Below are 18,370 nucleotides of genomic sequence, written 5' to 3'. Positions count from 1 at the left end.
AACCTGATCACAACTTAGCCTCAACTAAATTTTGATAAAAATAGCAGCCTCTCAAGATAAATCTCTGTTTGGGACTTTTATATGTCAGACTCACACTGGACATGATAATATATTGTTGGAAACATTGATTTCATATTTTCATAATGCATTTTACATATTTTTATACACTGTGCACAATAATATGTCTCATTCTTATCGTAGACGATAATTGAAACTTGACCCTCGATCCACCTGTTATGTATAGACTTATACGTATTATAGCTATTAACTTTGATCTCAAATGTCAATGTTCTAAGAATAATGTTTTGTATATTTTGTTTGGTCTACAGCCGAACAGGGTTATTTTTTTACGCACATAATAATATGATTATAATATGAAGGAGACTGGATTAAAATGGAACAAAAAGCGTCCCGTACTGTTCGAAGTTTATCGGGACAACTATATGACATGGGGACATGTTGCTCAAAAAAGCGACAGTCAGTGAATCCGTTTTAATCTAACAATTGATTGTTACAATTTAATATTTTATTATTAATTAATAACTTACTATATGGCTTTATAAAATACACGCGGTAATTCTATAAATATAGGTAATATAATAATATTATAATAAAGATATTTATTGATGATTAATTAGTAGGTATGGGTATAAATATTTTTTCCATTGCAATGCAATGTTATACAAATGATTGCATGTGCCATGTAGTACTGTTAGTAGGCAGTAGCAGTAATAGTTGTTTAGAGAATACGCTTCTCTGAAATTTTAAATTAATACCTGAATTTAACATCCGTAACTAATTCAGTTCAACTAATAATACAATTAAAATTAAATAATAATAAAAATATTATCTTCGTAATATTGAAAAAAAGTGAACAATAAAAAAAGTAACCTTTTGAAAATTAGCTCCTTATTTTTTTTATAATTGCAAATAAGAAATGTACAGATAATGTTACAAGGCTGAAGGCACAAAAGTATTAAGCCAGGCACAAGTTGGCTAATTTATATAATAAATATTATATTTATATTGGGACTTGGGAGAGTGCTTATTCCCTATGTACCTACTTTTAAATTTGATCATGAGTGTAAAAACAATATAATATACAGATATAGCCATAAAGGTATTATCTGTTGTAGGTACGGACCGAACCGGACACGACATTACAAGATTACGATAGATCTTAATTCGTCGTACCTAAATCGCAATTTTACTGAACTACCCCGTGGAACCCACCTATGATAATAATAATATGTGATAGAAGTACAAAACAACAATATTTATTAACAATATTATTATTAGTTGACTGAAAGTTTATTTTTGTACAATTTCCGAACAGTCTCCACTCGCAGATTATTGATTAGATAACGGAAAAAAATACGATCGAATAAACCGCACATTTTTATTTTGAGGCTCAATCATAGTCATACAAACACGGACGGTATCTTGTTAACAAATTATATTTTCAGTGAATTTTTCCAATTTTAAAAGTGGTTAATCGTTATCGTCTATTGCGCTCTTCACTTCACCACGACCGTCATTCGTATATTTCAGTGCTATAATGGTACCTTTGTGTCGTACCTAGGACCTACATCGACAATTTGTATTCAGTGTTTTAAAGTAAGTACCTCGCATAATTATTTATTCATTGACCAACGATTTCATTTATAATAATAATAATTGTAATTATCATCCATAAACATTTCTCCATAAAAATAGGTACCAATATACGGTTAACAGATATATATGTATTATAAATATAATACGCCATAGACAGAACACTGTTGTCAACATTTATATTCGAAATTGAGGTTAGAAAAATACAAATTAATCGATGTTTTATAAGAAAAACTGTACATCCGTACCAAAAGCGACCGACAGCTGTAACTTATAATTTATAGCAATTTCATTCGACAATAATTTCTTTTCATTTGTCATTTTTTGCGTGCATGATATTTTAATTGCTCGCGTTAATTAATTTTCCTTACATATTTTTCATTTGATTTTTAGACTACCATTTCATAATTTTGTACTTAGGTAAGTAATAATATCTAATAATCTAATAATATTAATATATCATTATGACGCGTATACAAATACAAATAATGTAATTTAATTACTTAAATTAGTAATATAAAATCTCGAGACTTCTAAATAGGTACTTTTTCTACGAGATATTTACCAATTTGTTTTGAGTTAGATCATTTTAATTATACCTTATATATTAAATTGGCATTTAGCTGTGTACATACTATATGGGAATATAATATCTATTTTATTTAAATTTATTGAATGCTGAAATGTATAGCTACAATTAATCTACAAACAGTACAAGCCTATAAATTATAATTAATACCACACATAATTATAAGTTTGTTATTTTAGGCTGTACTCATCAGAAATCAGAATAGATCTGTTTTGGCCTGCATTGATATTGTATTATCCTATCCCATATAGCAGGGCACTAAGTTATTTCTATTAAAAAATAAATTTTTAAAATGTATATACTTGATTGAAAAACGTGTTTATTTTATAGTTCATTTTATAAATACTCTTTACAATATGGCTTGCTTTGAATTAGCTTCATAAATTAGCGGCTCCCGAAATTAAGATTAGTGGCCACCAATGCCATATAGGCTAATTTGTATAGGTGCTGTGCTGCAACTTTAAACTCTTAGGCCAAGGTGCATAGATTTATTTTGAGGCCCCAAATTAATATTATTATTGTACTTATTAAAGTATAAAGTTGAAGTTAATTTATTTTTTATTACTTTTCATTAACCATCCCAACAAATCAATATCAACGTTACCTACTCTACTAATGAAAAACTAAAATTACTCAAAAAATAGGTCATATGACTTAATATAGCAAAATTGGTAGTTATACACTTATACCATGTTATTATTATTAAAGTAACTCATTTTAATATTAGTACTACAGAAGGTCGGTTTAATTGTTGACGAAAACATTGCATTTATTTTATTAATTAATATTTCATTATTATAACAGTCTGTATTTCTATCATATTATTTTATTATTGTTAATCATTTTTGAGTTAATACCCCTCTTCTGTAGAACAGTGTGAATAGTTTAAAAGAATAGGTTAAAATAAGTAATAGCTAAAAATTTAAAATTAATATAAATATTTAAAAATGTCTGCATAAACTGTGTTAATATATTTTTTAAAGTTTAACAATACTAACTACTTTTGAAAAACATTGTTTAAATTTTCAATCCTTAGTTAAAAAAAATTGAGTATTTAATAAATTTTTATCATAATTAATCTTTGAACACTATAAAAAAAATCATGCTTGGGTAGGTATACCAGTAATAAGTAAAAATAAATAAAAATAGTAAACTACTATTAAAATTATATTTTTAAGCTGTTTGACATGGCAAAACATTTTCATTGATATTTAAAAAAAACTACAAAATGTCAAATATCTATAAATAGCTCAATAAGAGTAAAAATATTTTTAAAATCATACCATGTATCTAATGTCATGTATAATAAAAAAAATTATAAATACTTGCTGAAAATGTCTAGTATCTATGGACTTATTATTGTTTGTTATTCTTTTTTGAATTACAACATAATAAGAAAATTGTTCCATGATAAATCATTTATCTATTAAACAATTAATTGACTTTTTAATAGATATATTTTTTTTTTGTTTAAGGATAAATGTATGTGGATTTTTGTATTAAATTTTCAAATCTTAGATATTTATGTATTTTATTATTTGAAACAGGCATTTTTTTATTTTAGTTATGGGTTTTTGAAGGCCTCCTAGAGCTGCATTGCACACCTTGCATTCTCAATTTATTGTTGTATAGGTGCCTGTAAAAAATGTGATAAATTGTACATTTTTAAGATGTTATTTTTAAATTGATTTATTGGTACTAGACATTTTAATTATCATAGAATATTGATTTTAGTTATTAAAATAATATATGCTAATTGTATATTAGTAATATTGTAACACATTAACATCTCAAAATTAATAGAAAAATAATAATAATTGTTAATTTGTGTAGCACTAATATTGTAGTTGACAATGCAGTTGATTTAAATTAATTTATTTTTAACTTACATTAATTAAAAAAAAAAAAATTGTAAACTTCCTATCTAATAAAAAGGTAAATTATTATTAGTATTATCTGTTGCTAAGAGGTTTTATAGTTGATTTATTTTTATTTTAACAAGTTAAACTACATTTATAATTATCTTAAACATTAATAAAATTAATTTTTTTTTCAGATTTTTGTATTTTGTTGTCTTACAATTTGTCAAAATATGCCTTCCAATTGTAATGAATCAATACGGTCATGTGCATTTTATAGACCTCCTCACTTGCGAAATGCATGTGTAGGAACCAAAGTAGAAACGGTAGATTCAGTGAATAATAATACTTCCAAATGTGTGAATAATAATAATTCAAAGGTATAAAAAATATATCTATTTACAAAGAATATGAATTAAGTTAAAAGTTTTTTTGAATATTATTAGTATCAATAGTTACTAGATGGGTATTAAATTAAATAATATATATATATACACAAATATTGTTTTTAGTGATTTACATTTTCAGCTCTCTTACAATTCAAGCACTTTAAAAAAATATAAATAAACATTAAAATAATAATCTTTGGTAGTTGAATATTTTGAATGATATTGTAATTTGTCTTACAACCTTGTTTTATGATTAATTAAATTCTATAAAATACTATTTTCTTGCAGTTATGTTACTCTGTAGTATTTAAATTTAAAAAAAAAACTTTATATTTGAAAAATGTTCTCAAATTTATATACTTTTTAACACATTTATTATTTAGTAGTTGTATAAGGTGGCAAGTTATAATATACTAAAATACTGGATAAATTTAAAAAAAAAACTGGACAGTTAAGTGTCCCAAAAGCTTTTGTCGTGACACCGGGACAGACTTAAAATATGGAATTTTCCTGTATAAATGGGATGTTTTGCCACCCAATCGTTGTACCTATAATATCATCTACCTATTTAATTCTAATATATGAGAGTTATTTATGTTGTTTTTTTGTCTGATAAATATATTTTCATTAAGTACTTTTTAAATTCTTGATCACAATTTTATGCTAGAAAGTTTTTCTTCTAATAGTTAAATAGTATATCAAAATGTGTATAATATATTGAATAATTGATGAGGCAAATGCTACAAGCATATCTTTTTTGATTTTCAATTTATTAGTTTAATTTTTACATTTTAAATGATAGTATTTAGATATTATAGTTGACTATATAATATATTATTATATTTGAATGTTTTTGATTTAAGTATTATGTCTCATAAATAATGAAAACAATTTTAACTGTCTTTAAGGTAAACAATAATAATGTACCGAATTTACAAAGTAAAGAGTTATTTACCAAGTTATATGTACCACCAGCTAAACGCAATTTGAACCATGTGACCAATGTGGGTCTCTCTAAGTATTTTGATTGTAAATTCAAGGTATGTACCTACGTATAATAACATATATACTAGCTGTAGAGATAATATGATTGTGTTTATTGATCTTCAACATATGTAAAAATGTGTTAAAGAGCTTAAAAATTGTGATTTTCTATTCTTAATAAATGTATAATTTGTTTAGTAAATTTCTGTAGATTCTTTATAAATAACAGAAAGATCTGATGCGTTTTGAATACTGAATGTTGATTGATTATACCTACAATTATTTTAAATAATATTAATCAATGAAATATGCAATTTTATTTTAAATTTAGGGAACTCGCACAGAATATTCAAAAAAGCTTGAAGAATCAACTACAGTGTATGTTGGAAATTTAAATTTGCTTTCTACTGAAGCGGATGTCCATAAGCTATTTTCAAAGGCAGGAAAAATAAAAACCATTATCATGGGATTGGATAAACAAACATTATGTCCTGGTGGATTTTGCTTTGTTGAGTATGTACACATAATTATTAATACCTACTTAACAAGATATTTTAAAATAAATTTCAATAGTTGCACAAAAATATATTTCCAGAAAATGCATTTTGCAGTCATAAATATTAATTAATATGCGAGTTATGGACTCAAGTCTAGATTTCATATCAACACATCTATAAATTATGGTGTGTTGAACTAATGCTGACAGAGGTGGATTTCCCATTAGACAGGATAAGCAACTGCCTAGGGGGGCCAAATTTAGGGGACAGCTAATTCTGCAGTGGCTTTATTAAAATACATTAAACTTATAAAAAAACAAATTGAAAATTAACTACTTTATATTTACGAAATATAATTGTATTATAATGTATAGTATATTTTTGTTTATATATTATTACTTAAATGTTTATAGTAGATCTAATTTGATTCATTATAATTTATAGTCATAAATAATTCGTACAAATATAAGTTGTATGTGTAATGTGCATTGTATAGAAAACAATTTTTTATAATACTAAATTTAATATGTTGAGCTCCGATGATATAATCGGTATAGAGTTCGCGTCGCTACATTAAAAATACCGAGACACTTTATTACTAATTTGATAATCCTAACAGTATTGCTTTTATTATGAACTGTCTTGTTTCAAGGGTATATAACAATAATCAAAAACTTGAGTGCAATAATTTTTATATTATTTTTCATTTGTCCAGTCTGTGTTTAAGTGACAGTGGCGTGTGTGGTGTTTCTGTGACACATTATATATATATATATGTATATATATCACTATTGTTGTAAGTAATAGTAACTGAACCAATATGGGCTAGAGGTTAAAACTAAATATCTCACAAATTAAATTATGTGACTTAATATGAGTTTTTTCATGGATAACACAATTGTAAAGCTTCCACAACTAAATTGATTTGTTAGAAATCTGAGACTTGCTGTATTTAATATATATTTTTTCAACAGTCACTTTTATATTCATTAATCATTGCATGTTAAATTAAAACTTATTTGGTTTTTTTTCCAGTGAATTGTATTTAATTAACAATGATACCTACTGTGTTTAGGTATGAAACAAGAGCCGAAACTGAAAATTGCATGAAAACTTTAAATAAATCCTTATTACATGGTAAAAAGTTGTTAGTCGATTGGGATGCTGGATTCATTGAAGGACGTCAATATAGCCGCGTTAAAAGAAATCAACAAAGGTCCTATATGCATCCAAACACTCAAAAATAAACATTGTTAGTAATTATAAACTATTTATTACCTACCTATTGATTTCTTTATTGTTAGGTAGCTTAGCTATTTCAATTTCTATTTTTTCTATTTAAATTTGCAATATTGTTATACAGGGGCGGACTGGTTATTTTTGGCCCGGGGTGCAAAATTAATTAGGGGCCCGTAATTTTTTTTCAAACCTACCTAAATTAGGAAAGAGCCCTTAGTTTTATAAGTAAATATAAAAAAAAAAATTAAGAATAACATGTTGTTTATTTGTAGAGATGTTGAAATATGTTATTTTATTTTTATTTTGTATAATACCGTATTATACCAGTATTATACCGTATACCGACTGTGGTAATCGTGGGCCCGGATCATAAATACAAACGGGGGCCCGGGGTGCTACTTGGTTACTTGGTGTATAGCACCCTGGGCCAGTCCGCCCCTGTTGTTATATATAATTTTATTGTGATTCGTTAGATTTTTAATTGTGAAATAAAATATGCTATAAACCAGCGGGGTACAACCTTTTTGAAAGGCAAACTGAATCTGAGATACTTTTCGACATGACATCACAAAATTATTTTGTAGGTGGTATTATTTTTAAGTGGTTAAATAAAAAATGTAATGAGATTATGTAATAAAAATTAGAAAAGAATCATTTAATAATTTCACAAGCAAAAATAATTATTTAACTATTTTTATTTTATTCAATTGGACTGAATTCACCACTATAACAGCTTAATGTAAAAATAAGATCACGGAGTTCAAAATAAAAATATTGGTTTTGCGGGTTGGTTTAAAAAGCTTAACAGGCCAGAGCTGTCGTAAGTTTGTGGCCTCTGCTAATAAGTATATATATATATATATATTATACTATATTTTTTTTCTACGGGCAACAAAGTGCGCAGGATCAGCTAGTATTGTATATTGTATTATAATATGATATATTATATATTATGTCCATTATTTTATTTATATCCACTGCTTTTGCTGTGATCTATATTTATCTCTATGGTACCTAAACATTTTTAAGATAATAAATATTGATTTTGTAGTTAATTTTTAAATTTTATTCATAAAATTAGATAAAAATAAAAAAAAATGTTTTTCTAATTTCTTAAACTTTATAAGCATTTAATTAAGTATTGCTTAATGTTTCAATCATAATATTTATTTAAAAATTCAGTTATGACTAAAGATTTACAATTTCAATTAATATTTATATCAAATATTTTTTTTACAATTGCAATAAAAAAAAAACTAACTTCGAGCTAGTATTTTTAATATAATTGAAACTATACTCTGTGTCAAAAGAGAAATCGGCTGACCGATTTTCATCAGTTCTGCCTATTTCCCCAGTGTTAGCCTAATCATGTGGATCTTGACACGCAATCAAATAATTTACAGTGCGCACAAAATGACGGTTCTTTTTGAGTATACAGATAGCTTTATATTGGTTTTATAATATGTTGATACTTGTTCTTAAATTAGTATGGTTAAAATTAATGTCGGTGGTGTAATATAATATGTATGAAAAGTATCACAATGTCTAGTATTTTCCAATATTTATTCAAAATTTAATATTTTTTCAGATAGATTCTCATATCAAGAACAAAGAAGAGGAATATAATTTATTAGAAGGAGAGCATTTTATTTTAATTGCTACATGTAATTTTTGCTCTAAATTACCTATTTCTGTTTTATAAATATTTATTTATGTTCTATTTTTTTTAAATTTTTTTGAATTAACCATCTTATGAGAAAGTATCATTTAACAACTATGTTTGCGTCATCCTAATAAGGCCTTTTAAAATATTATTTCAAAAGCCAAAGTAAATGTTTTTGATTTTGTTCTTCTAAAATGTATATATTTGTTTTTTTTTATTATAATTATTATAACTATATTGACACAAAACTATATATATTAATATACATTATAAGGAAATTATTAACTTTTGTCTTAGATATAAATTTTGTGTTAATTAATCAGTTCACTTTTTTATTTTTTATAAGGTGAAAAACAGAATTTGTATGTAATTATACTACAGTGTTAAAATAAAATAAGTTGTTTTTTTATAGAAATTAATCTTTTTAATATATATTTTGATACATTTCAAGTATAAAAAATTGCAGTCTATGTAAATTGTTGTTATTTAGATTTTTATTTGGTATTAGTGTATAAGTCATATTTTTCATTAATTTTATATACTAAGCTAACATACAATACTAACAGTCAGTAGCATGGTGAACTTATGAGGCACAATAATTTATATTAGTAATTATAAATACTTATATAAGTGATTATATATTAACGTAAATGGTAACTGAGAGAGATTGATTTAGTCTTAGGGCGTACTTCATAGTAAAATTATTTATTATAATATGCTAAATGCCTCTAATCTTTAGGACACCAACCACCCGTTAAACTGAGGCACGTGCCACAAATAAAGTTCCTTGTCATGCCAATTCTAACAGCCATATCACTCCTAGTAATGGGAAAGTTACTTTACTAATAATGTTTTTCTTTTTTGATTGTGGTCTTAGTATTCATACAGTTAGAAGTAATGTACTAAACAAATTACAAAATATCTTAAAAATAAAAGTTTTTAAATACTAACTAGTGATTATTATACATTTATACCTAGTTAGTCAATGCGAAAAAAATAATTTATTTTTGTCATAAAAATTTGTCGAGCATAGAACGTTGTGTTGCCTATATGAATGTTTGATGGGCGTTATTTGTCCATATTTCCTCTATAATTATATAATATATTATGTCTTGTTTCACAGCTGTCAGATAGATGTGATTTTAAGTTTGGTGTAATTATTAAATAATCCGTGTCTATACATAACACCTATACAACATTTTAATTTATTTAAATATATTCCGCCACTAACATATCACAAAAAATACAAACCTAAACCTTATGTGCCTAAATAAAAGAAATTGCGGCCCAGTATCTACATATCAAATTTTTATTAAGTATAGGTACTTACCTGTAAATTTGGTGCCAACTGCCAAGTTTACAATAGGCCTTACCATTTACCAATGCATATAATATATACAATAGTTATATTATAATTATTGTCTTCTAACTATAATAATAATATCTAATGGTTCTGATAAATTATAATATACTTCTGTCAGAATAGTTATAAAGCAATATAGGTAGAAGTAAATTAACCTGTGGAAAAAATACAAATGTGATGTATGAAATACTATGTGATGACATTAATAATAATCAACAAGTATAAACTAGATGCCTACCTATCCTACCTACTTCACAAAATATAGTTTCTATACCAATATGACGTGTAATCAAGTTGAAGTTAAAAAAATTATCTACATGAATAATATATTGAAGAATTATTAATAATAACTATATGGTAGGCAATAATAGGTACTACTTGAAATCTACACAATTTAAATTATATTAGATAATCTACTTTCATAATGGTAGGTACCTACTTCAGAACTATAATGTCCAAGGTATATCTATATAAAGAGATAATGTAAAAAATATTTAAATTTATATAATTTAAATACCTACATATACCTACGACCTACCTACCTATTATTTAAAACAGAATTAGCAATAACATGAATAAATTTGTAATAATTATTATTTCTTCTTAAACTGTTATTAAAATATTTAAAATTTGTAAGTATTATAAAATGCTAGTTGTAAGTTTCTATTAAATGCAATTATTATGTAACTATAATCGTATACCTAGTCACGTAATGTAGGCTGCTTAACTTAATTTGGCTTGAATACTCTGTAAAAAAACAAAATGGCGTGTACCTACTGTAAATATTGTATAGTGTTTTCCAAAACTGGTTGCAAAGTCTGCTTTCACGAAGATTTGTGTTTATTGAATCATTTAATGCGCGGAACTGTGGAAGAAAGCTTTAGAGGTAGGTAGTCTTACAATGTATTACACTACTGTCTTAATTATAAATTTTCTTTAGGGGCTGGGGAGGGGGGGTTATAGGAACCTACATGTTTAGCAAAAATCTGTAAACCTCATATAGTCACACCACCTCAAAAAAACACTTAAACTCTATAAGGAACAGAATTTTTCATAGGATATTAGTGGGCAGTGGCTAATCAATAGGTTTGTTTTCTATTCGTTCTCTCTACTTAAGTAGAAGTACAACTTACACAAAATGTATTCAGGTAACATTTTTTTTACGAATTTTGAGTACCTTATCTCAGAATGAAATCACTGATTATAAAAATTATAAGGAATAATATTTTTGAAGGATTGACCTAAAATATATTGTCTTAAAACAACGTAATGTAAATATGTAATAGGTATTCATTTAAATTACCTAACAATATATTTTATTCTTAAAAATAAAATTTGATGATAATAAAGAATGTTGCTAATTTAAAAGAAAATTACATTGTGTTGAGGTAATAGTTAGAGCAATTCTTCAAAAATATAAATTCATACATTTTTTTAATGGCGAATTTTTACCCTGGGATTTCTAAAAGAAGTAAAAAAAAAATAATTTTTTGTGAATTCGCTTTATCTATATTGCGCATTGGCCGAGAAATAATAAATTATGGCGTTGATTACGAAACATACGGGTTAATATAAAATATCATAGGTACCTATATTTTATAACTATTGTGAATTAATATTATACAATATGAAATTGGTATATGGGTAGATATATGTAGGTATACTTATTAAAACTAGTCTTATAAAACTAGATTCAATTTTCTTGGCCTTTTGGAAATATTATCTATTAGGTACTTACATCTTTAGGATTAACTTTGATGTATGTTTATAGCATGCATGTGCTAGCAATGATAACCAACATGCAGTATTTTTTAAAATGGAAAATACGACAATACGGTCCAAGATATTGCCGAATTCAGGCCGCGTCGACCCACCATTGCAATACAATTTAGTATGATCTGCCACAAAATGATACCTATGTCTAATTAATTATAGGTATGTAAAAAACTAAATTTTATTTATGAAATAATAAAAATAATAGCTTTTTTAGTTTTGAGAATATTTCAAATTTGAATTTTCATTAGGTACCTATCAGTATAAGAAAACATTTTCGACAACTATTTTTGAGCCAATAGCTATATCACTTAATATCTTCAAGCAGTGATTACAATAATATTAATACTCTCTAAGACTCAAAAACCGGTATTTTTATACTAAATTATAAATTCTATACTCCTTTTATTTCATTATATATTTTATAAAAATTAGCGATCACACAATATTTAATTAAAAATAATAAATATTGTATTAGTTAATATTATTTCCTATATACTATGTATTTAAAATGTATTAAAATATAAAAACACTGAGGTTTAAATGTGTAAAACAGTTTAAATTAGATTTATCAGCGTTATTAATATGTGGACAAAAGTATAGGTACCTATCTACATTTTTTTCTTCTATTTTTCTTCTTTTTTAAATTTTTAATTGAATAAGTTATTATAATAATGTAAATGTTTATTATACAATATACAAATGTAATGTTAATGGCAAAGCAGAAATTGATAATTTCAAGACCAATAAAAAAAAACCATAAATGGTATAAATTGCACGGAAATTCGTAAATGTTCAGGTATAAATTTCTATGAAGTAAATACTAAATTTCGACCAACAGAGACTATTCATTTTAAATAATATTATTTTTATGATAGCCATTTAGCATTACCTAGAGGACACCACGATCAGTGTCCACAAAAAATGATTTTTTTGTTTGGTTAAAATTAATAAAATAATAAAAGTTGGAAAAATTTATTTTTTTAAATTTAATAATATGAATGGATATATTAATAGGTACTAGTTGATAAAAACAATTTTGTTAGGTTAATTATGTGTAGAGTAAATATTAATAAAAAATAAATTTAAACATTCGACTTTTACACAAATTACTTATAGGTATTATAATTATATAGTGTTTAAAATAGATATCGCCATGAATGGCGCAATTTTCTACACTATTTTAAAAATATTAATCTTGGGTATATGAAACTTTTAGAATATATTATTATATTTTATACACACAATGACATTATCAAACGTAGTAATACTTTTGGAAAAAATGAATTTAACCTAATGTTGTAGGTACTTATGCCTAATAGTAAAATATTAAAATAAATTACTCTAATCACAATATTTTCATCAATTTAGTTAATTTAGTATTTTCAAAACTTTAGTAATATTAAATGCTGATGGCGGTGCTTGCATTTGAAAAAAAAATCCGCTTCATGTTATTTAAAACGTTACATCATTTTTGCGTTTATCGTTATTTAGAATTAAAACGTTATTCAACTTTTTAGTTTTTCGTTATTCAGAATGAAAACTTTATCCAAGTTTGCGTGTATCTATCATTATTCATTATTCAAAACTGATATCATTGAGTACCTATATAGATACTATCTATAATCAATGATACGTTATACAATTTTTGCGTTTATTGTTATTTAGAATTAAAACATTATACAAGTTATGTGTTTATCGTTATGTTTTGTTTTGCGGAATTTAATTATTTTTAATTATCGTTTTCCGTTATAATTACGTTTACAAATTTTATTTGTTTTTTTTGTCAAATATAACGTTATTATAACGTTTGCAAGTCCTGTCTGGTAGAATATCTTCGCTCAGAATCGTTTTTCGTGTACTTATAATGATTTTAATAAATTTTATAATATCATTGAATTCAAATTTAACACAACCATTACAGTGACTTTCTAGACACCTACAACACTTACCAGCTTTTTTTTATTTATCAGGAATAAATAAACATCGGAAACACAGGCCATTAAATTTACATTGTTATTTTGCATTATGATTTATAATGAAGTACCTATACTATTCAAAGACAGCAATTTTTTTTTCTGATAAGATTATACAATTGTATTTGTTTGAGAAAATTAATCATGTCTAGGTTTTGTTCGTCATTGGTCATTTGGTCCAAGTGCGTGTCAAGGTTGTGAGATATCTTGTGATCAATCCGTTCTTGATTATATTATAAGCCATCTGCAGATATCTAACGGCTAAGTTCTACAATATGTTTGTCGTATGGGTGGTCCTCTCTGCCCATTGAGAAACCATGAGTGATCCTGGTGTGATCAACCAGTCTGTTAAGGTCAAATTACAATATTATCTTTTTTTGAGATTGAGGTTTATCCATCGATTAGTTTTATAAGCCATAAGTACCTAAGTAGGTACTTATTATGTATACTTTCCAAGTACAAAATTAATTTCATACTTCATAGTAGGTATTGAAAAATTAAAACTTTATTTTGTTTTAAAAATGTATTTTTGTAATTTTCAGCATTTTTATATCAGAAGAAAAGTTAAAATTTTCCAAGTTCTGAAACAAAATATTCATTTGTTGGTACCTATTACCTAATCGTAATACTTTTTTAAATGATTAACTGGAAACTACGAACATTGTGTTTTATACGTGCAGTTATAAAATATATAAAATACATATAAATATAATTCATTATAAATTAAACCGGTTTTAGATTCCGAGTGGAGCTGAGCGATGAATAAATTGATTTTACAATGATGCGTGTTTTTTTATTTTATAATTTTCGGACATTTTCAATTTTTTTCTTTAATATCTATACGTCAATAAAATGTTAATCGTTGGGTTAAAATGCTTGAAAATGTAATACAAAGCGCCTTTATACATTGTTACATATCTGTTCAAAAATATTAAAAACATATACAGGCAAGATTTTTTTTATAAGCGTTTAGGATAGAAAATGGTCACATCATTTGGAATTGGTAATTAACCTGTAGACTATTAACTATTGGCTATACGATCTGACATTCGTACAAGGGAAAAACGTGGGTAGGTGTAATGCATAATAGAAACTGGTAACAAATATGAATTTGCTCAGATACTAATGTATGGTAACAGATGTTAATTAACGTCAAAGTTTAACAATAAAATAAAATGAAACGAGAGTAAAAATAATAATAATGTTATAATAAAATTCTCAATTTTTTGAAATTAAATAGGCAATTTATGATAGTTTATGGCCTTATGGGTAAAGTCATAACGCGTCGCAAAATGTATGGGCTTGACAATACAATATGTTATAGTATATTACCTACTTAAGATTAAATATTTTATTAAAACAAAATTCCTATATTTCAAATGTAATGTGTGGCATTTAAACATTATTTAGCTATACATATAATAATGTATAATATAAAAAAAAAATAAATAGTAATAAAAGTTAGTTTGATTAATACAAATGTACTGCCGTAGTCAATAATATTACTGCATGGATGTCCAAAATCATAATACTTATTAATAGGTAGTTTTATAAATGCATATTCAGTATATATTATTTTAAAAATCAACATATCTACGTGTAAATAGTAAACGTAATTGTAGAAGCAACATGTCTATTAATCCACTGTAAATAATTTTCAATTAAATGCCACACAATAAGTAAATCTCATTAAATCAGGAGCTAACTTGTTTATTTTTTACATTTTTTCCTGTATATTTCTTTACTAAAAACACTATAATATGTAGATATTTATGCATTAAGGTCGATGAACTGAATAGTGATTGATTACCATGCATAAATATTTGACTACCCACTCAAAATTTTTCTCAAACATCACCGTGGGCTTTGTTTTATTCAATAGACTTTCAATATTATGCCATATCATCTCCGAGAATAATCTGAATAATATATTTTCCAAGTCAAGTTTTATCATTAAATATTTAATATTGACAATAATAGTATTAACTAGGTATTAATATAATTACGAAGAACTCAAAAAAAGACTGATCACTTAGCTGACAAACTCTATTTCACGAATCACGACATAAGTTGGTATCTAGCTACTATTATAGAATCTAACATGCGACCACCAATTTTGATTTAATATTATTTACCTACCATAATTTTAGGTACCTATACATAAATATCTATATTGTATACAATTTTAAATTCATCTTCTTGCTCTGCCAAGTCTGTATAAAAGGTATTAATATTTAATTTAAATACCAAAATATAGGTAGGCATTAGGTAGGTTACTAGGTTAGGTACCTACTCAGGTTAGTGTTTATACTTTATAGTAATATTTAATTTTATTAGTTATAAAATATATTAATGTCCATTACTGTTTTCTATGACCAGATTATGGTCTCATAATTGAAGCGGATAAGGGAAAAGCTTCATTTTGTCAAAATTTGAGCTTAAAAATAATATGTCTACTAAAGAAAATTGTGTTAGTATGTTATTTGGGTTATTTGATTACGGTATGAACAACTTGTGACTTACGAGAAACCTGGTTTTAAATTTTCAGTTTTTAGCTAAAAATTGTACAATTTTAACTACAAAATAATTTTCGAATTTTTGAGGCTTTGATGAATTTTGTTGAGATTTTAACTTTTAAATACTTAGGTGCTATAAAATCGTGCTTTCGTATGTTTAATATTTTTAAAATTGTCCTTTTTATTAAAATGTATGGGTAAAAACTAAAAAAATAGAAAAATTTAAATGTATAGGTATAAATAGCTAAAAATAAATAAAAAATATTTTGAACATTTTATCATATGGGTATCTAGAAATAATAATAATAATACTAGAAAATGATAAAAAAATATTTGGTGAAAATGAAGTAGGTATCTACGGTTATTTGTTTTTGAATTACAACAAATGTGAAAATCGTTCTATGAGAATTCGTTAATTTACAGGTAAATATACAATCGCGTAAAAATTTAAGCAACAAAAGCACAATATACAAAATTAATGTAACTTTCTGGTAAACTTATTTTTTATTTTTTCAAAAGTAGAATTATTTATGAGGAATCTTGAATTACATTTCTAATCTTAATTACCTATATAAAAAAAAAAGTTTTATAAAATTCTAACTCAAAATTATTTATAAATTTTCTTGATCTTGACGAATATTATCAAAATTCTATCTCCAGACGCTCATAATAAATTACTATGGATTCAATTGTTTTTGACGAATGTATATTTGATTATCAACAATAGTTTTAAAAAAACTGCGAAAAAAAAATGTATTATGGCTATAAATAACTATAATAGCTCAAAAATGTTCAAAATATTTTGAAATGTAAAAAATTGAAAAAATTCTACTTCCTCAAAAGGCGACGACACACAAAAAAACCCACAGATTTTTGTAAAATCAATATAGGTATTCATTGCGCTCTGTATCTATACCTAATGTGCTTATATGTGCATAGAGCTACATCATTAATAAATCCGTTATTGAATGAGTAAATTATTAATTTGTATCGTAATACAGCAATGCGTTCCAGTATACGACATTAGAACATTCTATAATTATTTTTGATATAGTTGATTTACCAATTCGAGAACCGTTCATAATATTTGTCACGGTGGATAGATATCAACTATAAATCAATTACATTACCTAATCATTAAAAAGATTATAATATACCTACACTAGTTAACACTTTCATTATAGTGAAATACTGTTCACTGTTCATTGATTATTTCTAAATAATTAATGAGTAATAATAATAAATAAAGATTTTCTTAAAAGTTTTAATTGCTTATAAATATAAATAATGAATAAAATCATCGAGTCATTGTTAAGTCCCTATTATACCTAGTGCAAAATAGAGGTATATCGTATATCTTAGGTGAACTAATTTTAATCTTTTTGTACCTATCCAAATTTACAAGTTTTATTTTATAAATTAATCAAAAAAGAAATTATGTTAACATATTAAGACCCTGAGTCACTGTCACTTGAGTATTTTACCCAAGCTGATCCATTATATTAATAATTAGTTTAAACAGCTGGATACAGATGTTAAAAATATTTAAATTTTTTATAAAGATATTTTAATGAAAGTTTTGATAACGTTTTAGATTTTGAATGGAGCATGATGTTGATTTCACAACGATGAATGTTTTTTTATTTAATTTTTTGTTTCAGGTACACTAAAAATAGTCGAAAAAATTCTTAAATTTTCAACTTTAGGGATGGTTTTTATTAGAAAATTGTATCTAGTTGGTACTTTAGAGTCTTTATAAGTTTTTCTACCTTTGACAAAAAAAATAATTTACCGGAAAGGTACATTAATATTTTATGAGCGTTTAAAGTTCAAATTTGTACGACATTGGAATTTGGAATATTGGATATTCAACAATAAATAAACATGACAATTTACAAATTATGTATT

General features: G+C 25.3%; 1 protein-coding gene across 1 annotated transcript; it reads left to right on the top strand.

The window, feature by feature from the left end:
- The first annotated feature begins 1,485 nt into the window (after window positions 1-1,485).
- Window positions 1,486-9,045, top strand: LOC100570523 (nuclear cap-binding protein subunit 2-like). The gene is made up of 6 exons (XM_003243053.4): window positions 1,486-1,617; window positions 4,260-4,442; window positions 5,360-5,491; window positions 5,767-5,948; window positions 7,008-7,184; window positions 8,760-9,045. Exons 2-5 carry the CDS (start codon window positions 4,296-4,298, stop codon window positions 7,177-7,179), a joined length of 633 nt encoding a protein of 210 aa, XP_003243101.1. The 5' UTR covers window positions 1,486-1,617; window positions 4,260-4,295; the 3' UTR covers window positions 7,180-7,184; window positions 8,760-9,045.
- The last annotated feature ends 9,325 nt before the right edge of the window (window positions 9,046-18,370 follow it).

The sequence above is a fragment of the Acyrthosiphon pisum genome, chromosome X (assembly GCF_005508785.2).
Source record: "Acyrthosiphon pisum isolate AL4f chromosome X, pea_aphid_22Mar2018_4r6ur, whole genome shotgun sequence".
In the NCBI taxonomy this organism is placed as follows: Eukaryota; Metazoa; Arthropoda; class Insecta; order Hemiptera; family Aphididae; genus Acyrthosiphon; species Acyrthosiphon pisum.
This window is presented reverse-complemented; position numbering and strand designations above follow the sequence as displayed.